Here is a 9,921-nt window from a genome sequence, read left to right as displayed (position 1 = left end):
AAAAAGCATCGCGTCACCGTCCCCGTGTGTGTGTGTGTCCCCCCCCCCGCCCCCCCGCAGCACATCGCTGACCGGCTGGCGGCGCTGCCGGCCGGCTGGCACCTGGAGCTCGACGCCTTCGAGGCCACCACGCCGCGGGGGCCGGTGGCCTTCGCCAGCTTGGTGGCCACGCTGGCCCCCGGCGCCCCCCGCCGCCTGGTGCTGGCCTGTCACTACGACACCAAGGTGCTGCCACCCGGCCCCCCCCGGGCCACCTCCCCTTCCTGGGGGCCACCGACTCGGCCGTGCCCTGCGCCATGCTGCTGGAGCTGGCGGCCGCCCTCGACCGGCCCCTGCGGAGAGCTAAGGACAGGGTGGGTGCTGAGCTCGCCCCCCCCCCCCCCCCCCGACAGGGTGCCCTGGTGCTCCCCCCCCCCCCAGTCACCCCCAGCCCCCTGGGAATAGCTGAGTCTGTCCCAGAGCACCCCCCGGGACACCTGGGTCCCCCCCCAGACACCCCCCTGGGACACCAGGGCCCCCCCAGACCCCCCCAGGACACCTGGGTCCCCCCCCAGACCCCCCCCGGACACCTGGGTCCCCCCCCAGACACCCCCCTGGGACACCAGGGCTCCCCCCAGACGCCCCCAGGACACCTGGGTCCCCCCCCAGACACCCCCTGGGACACCGGGGCTTCCCCTAGACACCCCCAGGACACCTGGGTCCCCCCTGGGACACCTGGGTCCCCCCCAAGACACCCCCAGGACACCTGGGTCCCCCCTGGGACACCTGCGTCCCCCCCAGACACCCCCCTGGGACACTAGGCCACCCCCCAGACACCCCCAGGACACCTGGGTCCCCCCTGGAATACCTGGATCCCCCCCTAGACACCCCCAGGACACTTGAGTCTCCCCTGGGACACCTGGGTCCCCCCCAGAGCCCACCTGGGACACCTCTGTCCCCCCCCCCAACCCTCCACGGAGCCCCCTGGGTCCCTCCTGGCCTACCCGGCTCCCTCCCAGAGCCCTCCCTTGGGACCCCAGGGTGCCCCCAAGGGCCCCCCCAGGATGACCTCGGTCCCCGCAGGGCGCGGAGGTGACGCTGCAGCTGCTCTTCCTGGACGGCGAGGAGGCCTTCGAGGAGTGGAGCGCCACCGACTCGCTCTACGGCGCCCGGCACCTGGCGGCACGCATGGCCGCCACCCGCCACGGCCCCCACGGCACCCAGATCACCGCCATGGTGAGTGTCCCCGCCACCCTGGCACCCAAGGGTGGTGGCAGGGTGGCGTGGTGGCACCCAAGTGTGGTGGTGACCCAGCTGGGACAGTCCTGTGGCACCCAAGGGTGGTGGCAGGGTGGCGTGGTGGCACCCAAGCGTGGTGGTGACCCAGCTGGGATGGTCCCATGGCACCCAAGGGTGGTGGTGACCCAGCTGGGACAGTCCTGTGGCACCCAAGGGTGGTGGCAGGGTGGCGTGGTGGCACCCAAGCGTGGTGGTGACCCAGCTGGGATGGTCCCATGGCACCCAAGGGTGGTGGTGACCCAGCTGGGACAGTCCCGTGGCACCCAAGGGTGGTGGCAGCATGGTGTGGTGGCACCCAAGCGTGGTGGTGACCCAGCTGGGACAGTCCCGTGGCACCCAAGGGTGGTGGCACTGCCAGGTTGGCCCCCCCATCACGGTGGCCCAGCTGGGATGGTCCTGGAGCATCCGAGCGTGGTGTCCCTATGGCCACGTGGTGTCCCCGTGGCCGTGCTGATGTCCCCGCGCTGTGTCCCCAGAGCCTGCTGGTGCTGCTGGACCTGCTGGGCACCCAGCACCCCGCCATCCACAGCCACTTCCCCCGCACCCACCACTGGTTCCTGCGCCTCGTCGCCATCGGTGCGCTGCGGGGACACGGGGACGTGGGGACACGGGGACGGGTGTGGGGTCAGGGCGTGGATGGGGACAGGGCATGGACAGGCCCTGCGGATGTGCAAAGGGCTGGGGACGTGGCATGGGGACAGGAGGGGTGACAAGGGGATGGGGACAGGGTGTGGGTGGCACCTGGGGGACGCCCGTGGGTTTGGGGACAAGCATGTGGTCGGCATGGGGTGGGGTGACGTGGGGATGGGGACAGGGTGGGTGCTGGGACAGGGGGTGGTCACAAGGATGGGAATGGGGACACGGATGGGACGAGGAGGCTGGGATGGGGACAGAGATGGAGACAGGATGGGGACAGGGGTGTCACAGAGCCACAGAGTGCCTTTCCCTGTGTCCCCCCCTGTGTCCCCTTTGTGTCCCCGGTGCGCAGAGAAACGACTGCGGAGCCTGGGGCTGCTGCACGCCTCCCCCCAGGATCAGCCCTTTTTCCGGCTCAGTCCAGCCCCGGGGCCCGTCGAGGACGACCACGTCCCCTTCCTGCAACGTGGTAACGTCCCTCTGTCCCCGTGTCCCCATGCTGCAGTGTCCCCAAGTCCCCACCAAGCGCCGTGTCGCTTTGCAGGGAGCGGGGACCACCGTGGCTCAGCCCCGCTGTGTCCCCGCAGGCGTCCCCGTGCTGCATCTCATCCCCATGCCCTTCCCCTGGGTCTGGCACACCACCGAGGACAACGAGGACAACCTCCACCTGCCCACCGTGGAGGACCTCTGCAAGATCCTCGCCGCCTTCGTGGCCGAGTTCCTGCAGCTCTGAGCCACCCGGACACCCCGACGCCCTCCGGCCTGAGCCCCCCCGGGGCGTCGGGGCAGCCCCTGGCTGCGCTGGGAGCCCCCACTAATAAAATCCTCGGTGCCTGGCGTCGTGTCCTGTGCTGTCACCCACCCCTGGGGACACCCACGGGGACACGGTTCGGAACAGGCTCGCTGGGTGGAGGTAGCTGCAGGTGGCAGGACCGCAGAGGGGGAAACCCAGCTGGAAAAGGCAACGTGGGTCTTATCGACCCCATTTTCAGCTGGGGAAGGTCCAACCCGACCTCCAAAAGTCCCATCCAGACCCCAAAGTGCTGCTGGATGCTTCATCGTGGAGGTCCTCCTCGTTTTAATTTGGTCGGCAGTCCCCTTGTTTTTTCTTTCCGCGACTCCCGCGGTTGCTGCAGACCCACGAAAGAGCAAACCGTTACGTTAAAAAGCACATCCATGTTTAAAAGATGTGTTTAAATATTAACTAAACATCGAGGGAGCACCGGAATGATCAAGAAAGCGAGCTGTTGGTTCTCATAATGTTTCTCCTTCATCTGCCTGTAGCAGTGTTGGTCTGGATTTCCACTGCAATCAGATCTCTCTTCTTAAAAAAAAAAAAAAAAAAAAAAAAAACACCAACTTTTTTTTGGGTCTGTTTTGTCCCCATTTCCATCGATGCATGTCCTTGCATCTGTCCCCATCATCCCAGTTCTTGACCTCGAAGCCATCCTCTTGCACGCGTCTACTTGGGAACACTTCACTACAGAAATGTAATTGGGTTTAAAAAGTGTTTTTTTATTTATTTTTTTTCCAATCTTCTGGAATGTTGAAGCATCTAAGCCTGGAGATAACGGAAGGGACCAGATTATGGGACTCAAAGCACTTAAAAGCAGTAGTTGTCTAGCTCTTTGGAAGGAAATGACCTACACAGAGGCTGTTCCAAGAAGTATTTCCTGATTTTTATTGCGGTGTTCTGCTCCCATAGCACCCTAGTACCATCCCCTACAGAACTCAGAGCCACCCAGCATGATCCCAGTGCCCCCAGGACCCTCCCAGAGCCTCGCTGTACATCCCGGAGCCCACCAGGATCCTCCCAGCACCCCCAAGACCCTCCCAAATTATCCCAAGTTCCCCGAGAGCCCCCCCAGTACACCTCAGAAACACCCAGGACCCTCACAGCACCCATAAAACCTACTCAAAGCCCTCCAGGACTAACCCAGACCCTCAGGAACCTCCCAGTACCCCCAGTACCCTAGACTACACCTCTGGTCATACAAGAACCCCCAGAAAGAAGGCTCTGAGACACCATGAGGTCCTCAGAAAGGGTCCTGAGAAATCTGCAGAGATGCTGAGGGAACCACTATGGAAAAAAAATATGTTTTTGGAGCTTAACAAGCACCTCAGGAGGGATTATGAGGGGACTAGAGAGGGCCTAAGGGGGCTGAAGAGGTACCAGAAGGTTCTGGGACATAATAAAGATCTTCAGAGGGGACCCAGGTGGTATTGTGGAGTCCACAGAGCCAGGTGTGGGGTTCCTTAGGGGTACTGTGAAGGCCAGCGGGGGGGCTTTGGGGCACAAGGAGGACCAAAGGAGGGGTCCTGAGGATCTGATGGTGGGTGCAAGGGGGCTGAAAGGGCAAATGGAGGCCTCTGGAGCAGCTCAAAAGGCACATTGGGGTGCTGATAGGTTCCTGGGGAGCCAAGCAGGCGGGTGCTAATTGGAAATTGGAGACGCCTTGAGGGAATTTGATGGCCAAAGGAGAGCTTTGTGGTGAAATACGTGCAGAAAAGAAGGAGAAAGAGGGCTCTGAGTGTAACGAATGCAAGCAGAGGGGAACCAGAGAGCTCCAAGGAGGAATCTGGGTGCAACCACAGGGCACCAAGTATAGACAGGGGGACACTGACAGTGGCCATTGAAGGGGCTCTGGGGTCGTGGCACAACAGGTGAAGGCTTCCACTTGGGCACAAAAGGGAAATTATTCTGTGATTCTGTGAAATGGGGGAACTGAGGGGTATTCAGAAGCTCCTGAGGACACAGGAGTGGGAACGAGAGGGTTGTGAGGGGCTCAAGGGGCAAATGGAGAGCCCTGGGCCTTGCTGATGGCCTACGCTTGTGCAGAAAACTACAACTCCCGCCATGCCCCGCGGACCATCATGGCGGCCAGGAGGACTACATCTCCCAGCATGCCGCGGGAGGCCGAGCGCAGCGCGGAAGCAAGGCGCATGCGCATGGCGGGCGCCGGGGTGGGGTGGGGGGACTGCGTGCAGCGCCGCCTCGTGGCGGCAGGGAGCAGCGCGGCCGCTGAGCTGCGCATGCGCATGGAGGGCAGAACCATAGAGTCGCGGAGTGGCCTGAGCAGGAAGGGACCCACCGAGGACCAGCGAGTCCTGCTCATGGCGACCGCCCCCCCCCCCACCCCCAGGCCCACTTAAGGCCTGGTCGCCATGTCCAAGCGCTTTGTGAGCACCCACAGGTGTGGGGCCTGCGCCACAAACGTGACTTACCCCAGATGTCCAGCTTCAGCACAGCTTCAGCCATTCCCTCACGTCCTACCACCGGTTGTCCCCTCACGGAGGCTCCGTAGGCACCAAGGAGGTCACCCCCTCAGTCGCCTCCCAGTTGCACAAACCAAGCCCCCTCAGCCGCTCCTCACACACCGTGGCCACCGGTCCTTACACCACCTTCGTGGCCCTCCTTTGGACGCATCCAAGTAGCGTTACCTCCTGATCTACCACAATCTCCCTGTAAAGCCCCTCTATCCCCAAGGGAACCAATGGCTCCTGATGTAGCATCATCCATAAACTTAGTGTGCACTCACCTCCCGTGTCCAGGTCATTGCTAGCAATAGTGAAGAGAAATGGACTTAAAATGTAAGCCTTGGAAGCACCACCAGTGACTGGCCACCAAGCTGATGTCACCCCAGTTACTACAACACTTTCAGCCCAACCCTTCAGCTAATTGTTCACCCATCCTATGGTGTCCATGCCCAGCTGTATGCTGGAGTGATACTGAGGGCGCACCGAAAGCTTTGCTAAAATCCAAAAATAACAACAAAGACTGAAAAAAACAAACCCACACTCACTACCTTCCCTTTGTCTACCGGGTGGGTAACCTTGTCCTAAAAAGATCGTGAGTTAGCACGGCAGGACTTTCCCTTTGTGAACCCATACTGGCTTTGTCTAATGACTGCATTGTCTGTTATTTTTTTTAATATATATGTATATATATAATTACCAGAATAATCTGCTCCCTAAGTTTATATAGAGTAATTGCAGAGGGTTCATCAGTGGGCTCTGGCTTCCTGCTGCTTTCCACATTTTTCTGCTGGTATAACAGAGACATCAGGAGCTCAGAGTCACTTCCAACCCCAACCTCTTAAAATAACCTGGAGAGAATCACCAAACCTCAATTCTGTTTTTTAAGGGAGTAATAGTTAAAACAAATCCAGTTTGCTGCTGCTGTCATAGGCAAGCAAGGATGATGCTAGCACAACTCACACCAGTTTGAAGATAAGATGGACAACCTGAGTACACACCGCAAATTGTCAAAATGCAGCATTTCCAGCTCCAGCCCCTAAATCCCATGAGATGCTGCTCAGCAACAGAAGAGTTTTCATACTTAGCATGTAGGTACCAAATAAAAGGGCATGACAGAAATTGCTACTGGCAGAAAATGGCAGGATGTCACCAATAAATGGATTTAATGTGCAGGTTTGCTGAGCCACTCATGATACTCGTAGCAGTCAGGTTGCAGTAATTCAGAAAAGCACGTTCAAATTCCAGCACTGAATTTTGTGAGTGGGAAAAGATATATATATATATATGTATTAAATAAAAGAAAACTGATATGAGTGTAGCTGCACAACCTTATCTCACTTTTACAAATATACCTGATAACAGACATCCCCCCCTCCCTTCCCCCAATTTACTTCTTTGTCAATTTATGTTTGGGAATCAGAACAAAACATGGACCTTGCCAAATCTGGGCATCATAGAGACCTCAAGAAAATGCCTCCTACTTAGGCAATTAGTGAGACTAACTGTATTAAAATATAGTATTTAATTTTAGTGGAGTTAAACAGCTTTCAGCTGTCCACCAGTTAACTTTTCTTGAGCATTCTTTCATAGTCAAACAGGAGAAATATTTATAGACAGTTAAAGGGACAACGTTAGGAGAAATACTTTTCTTTGCTAAATCAGATCTCAATCACCTGAAAAGATTTAAAGTCACTCAGCTTGCAAGCCTCTCCTGTCAATTGCTTTCTCGTTCCATTTCTTGAGTTTCAATAAATAAAAGGTATCCTTGTTTTCTCTTGTTTTGTTTACAGAGCTAGGTACTTTGCAAAGGATCAGCGACCAATGAGGATGGCAGAGATGACATTTTGTTTGGTCGAGGTCACCAATTCCTCTTGTGCATATTTCAAAACCTAAGTTTTGGGTCCATCTCGATTTGCCAGTATCCCTTGAAAGAAAAGGAACATTTCATTCCATATGATGCGTTAAAATGACTTGACCGGACACATTCACATAATTCATCTATCAGCCAGTTACATTACGCTTCATGCAGCATTACAGAAAGAAGAGACTGGTATAAAAGCCATCTGAAGATAAGGTGTCACAGTGAGATTGTGCAGCGTGCCTCAAGACACGGGAGCTTTCGTCTGCGGGTCCTCGCTCAACAAATTTACCACCAAAATAAAAAGGGAGAAAAATACCTTCAGCTTTCAGAGCGGGAGACTATGGCATGGTTTTCAGCATAGCAAAAACGTGCACAGTGGAACACACCTGATTTCAACCGGTTTGTGAAGTTTTACAATTTAGGAAGAACAAAAAGCGGGGGCTTCTTCCTGCCCAGAGGTAAATCTGACTTCCAAGAACAAGAGGAGGTTTCTCAAAGGCACAGCCTAGACAGATAACAGCTGTTACAAAGCAAACAATACGAGTCCATATTTCTGTGCCAGCGAATAATTCCAAGAGAATATGGTAAAGTACTTAAAGTACTTTCAATTTTCTTTATTTCTTTTCTTTTTAAAGAGTAGTGCTTATTTTTTTATTTTTTTTCCATAGGGAACCTCTACTAATTTTACTTCTTTTGTGAGCAGCATGTATACAACATACCTATGGCAATAAATAATTCCGCATTGAGACTTTCTATAACACATCATTCCTTGAAGAGATGAGTAGTTTGGTGACTCTGCTGTGAGAAAAGAAGTCTGAAGATCCTGAGAGTACGTCTTTGCTGCTGGTCAGTAACCAAATGAAAAAATAGTGCATTTCACTACAGACAAACCTAATCAGAATTTAGCTATGTTGCTGCCTTGATACCAGAGGTGTATGCTATAAAAGAACCAGTAAAAAAATCTTGTAAATCACACACTTATATTTAATATATTGAAACAAAATAGTTAAGAATGCAAGAACTGTTTACAGATTAAAAAAATATTTTTTAAACCATCTGATCTTAAAAATAGACAATAGTAGTGAAGCTTAAAATACAACCACTCGCATTAAAATGTTTCAAGCAATACCACCTTGGTGTGTCCTGTCAAATGGCCATTAAGATAACGCATCGGTTGTTAAAAAGGTTGTGTTGGTTGGAGTCACTTTTTCACAATCCAAGTCTACAACAGTTTTTCCTTTGCTGGAAGATCCCGAGCACTCTTGGTGCAAACTTTCCCGCCTCTCTGCAAGTTTAGAAGTGGATCGAGCCATCGAGCCACTTTGACTTCCATTGGTTTGAGAGCAGACATTATTAACTTTAGTAGTTTTATTTTTGTGGTGATTGTTGTAGACTTTATATTTCATGAGGAGGATGAAAATGAAGACAAGAACTGAAGCCACAATGATGCCCCCAATAATGATGATCATGGTTCCTCCAAGAAACTGCGCGTGAAGGGATCGGCACTGCTTGTATTCCTCCTGGGTTGTGAACTGCACGCATCCGATCACTCTGGTTGCAGTCAAAGATGTCAATCCATCATCATAAACAGCAAGGACACAGAGGTCGTACTCACGTCCTGCAACCAGATCAGTCAAGAAGAAGGATTTACTAGCAGCAGGGATCATCCTGGAAAAGAAAATAAGTACAGTAAACATCCAAGCTGATCGAACCTAAGGAGACCAATTCAAGCTATCAGTGCCTGCTGTAAGGAAACTAGCAGAGCAGAAGACAAGCATGGCAATCGGAACAAGCAGAAAAAGCTAGCATTCCCTAGGTTACTCGGTAGGGATGGAAAATTTAGATTTTAGCAGTGAAAATGTCTTTACCTCGGCCATTTCAAACAAACATGGACTGGAATGCACAAGCTTGCGATGGCTGGAGGAGAAGTCAGACCTGATTTATTGTTCTGATCTGCATTATCTTCTATTTCTACAGTTTCAGCCTAAAAGGGGGCATTATGTGCCCCATGCAGAATGGAATACTGTCAACGTTTGAAAATCTATAAAGGAACATACTTAAGGGCTTAAATGGCAGAACAGGATCAACTGCAACACTCGGTAATTAAGATGTATTCTAGTAATCTTACACCCACAGGAAGCACATTGCAAAGACAAAAGGAAAAAAGGCAAATTCAAACCTTTGGTCCACAGATTAACCTTATTCCCACCTTCCAGCAGCTCCGTGGTGCTCAGTGTCTCGTAATCAGGCAGCCAGTAAGAACAATTAGAGCAAAGCATGTGCACTCGCAACTACGTGGTGTCTTCTGTACTCAAATAACAGCACAGACTGACCTCCTCCCCTAGATCCAACCCTAACATTGGGATTGTTCTGCGTAAATTCCAGTTATTCATTTACCACAAAGAAGCATGAATGGGTACTAAACCAACAGATGAGAAGGATCCCAGGAGAAGAGCTGTATGCTATGTTAACACATTCCCACAGACCACGGTAATGACCATACGAATCCCAATATATCTCATTGCAGATCAGCTCTCCGTATATTTGGCTCAGATTTCTCACTGGAGTGAAGCAGTGCTGTTGCAGAGGAGTCAGTTTAAACAAAATACATTTGTTCAAAGTGAGTGGGAACATGGCCTTCTCCTGGCCACCAAGCCTTTTAAAAGAAGAAGAAAAAACAGAAAAATCGTAAGCTCTGTTTCCGATTAAAAGAGGGAAAAAAAAACACCCAAACTATCTGCTTGTCATACATTTTTTTCCACGTAGTCATCCATTGGACTATGGACTGTATGTGTTTAGACTGGAAAGAAGGAAGAACTACACCTTCAAAGGAATGTTCTCCAGACACGTCTACTACTACTTCATGCAGAACAACCAATTTTCTATAA

At 52.7% G+C, this 9,921-nt stretch overlaps 2 protein-coding genes across 6 annotated transcripts in view; one reads left to right on the top strand and one right to left on the bottom strand.

Annotated features, from left to right (window-relative positions):
* Positions 1–6: 6 nt before the first annotated feature.
* On the top strand, positions 7–2,751 carry LOC121062810 (glutaminyl-peptide cyclotransferase-like protein; the record flags this gene model as incomplete). The annotated part of the gene is given in 6 exon segments (XM_040543072.1): positions 7–253; positions 256–353; positions 1,063–1,215; positions 1,755–1,854; positions 2,267–2,383; positions 2,502–2,751. Coding segments are annotated over 6 exon segments (861 nt in total), but the record flags the coding sequence as incomplete, so codon positions are not given.
* Positions 2,752–7,688: 4,937 nt separating this feature from the next.
* Positions 7,689–9,921, bottom strand: part of LOC121062811 (leucine-rich repeat and fibronectin type III domain-containing protein 1-like protein) — a 44,654-nt gene continuing 42,421 nt past the window's right edge. For 2 of the 5 annotated variants that reach the window (XM_040543073.1, XM_040543074.1), the window contains one exon: positions 7,689–8,701. In XM_040543073.1, coding sequence (XP_040399007.1) covers positions 8,191–8,701 — 511 coding nt within the window. In that variant the 3' untranslated portion in view covers positions 7,689–8,190. The remainder of the gene's footprint in view (positions 8,702–9,921) is intronic. The other 3 variants (XM_040543076.1, XM_040543078.1, XM_040543075.1) reach the window with 3 other exon arrangements.

The sequence above is a fragment of the Cygnus olor genome (genome assembly GCF_009769625.2).
Source record: "Cygnus olor isolate bCygOlo1 chromosome 30 unlocalized genomic scaffold, bCygOlo1.pri.v2 SUPER_30C, whole genome shotgun sequence".
NCBI lineage: Eukaryota > Metazoa > Chordata > Aves > Anseriformes > Anatidae > Cygnus > Cygnus olor.
This window is presented reverse-complemented; position numbering and strand designations above follow the sequence as displayed.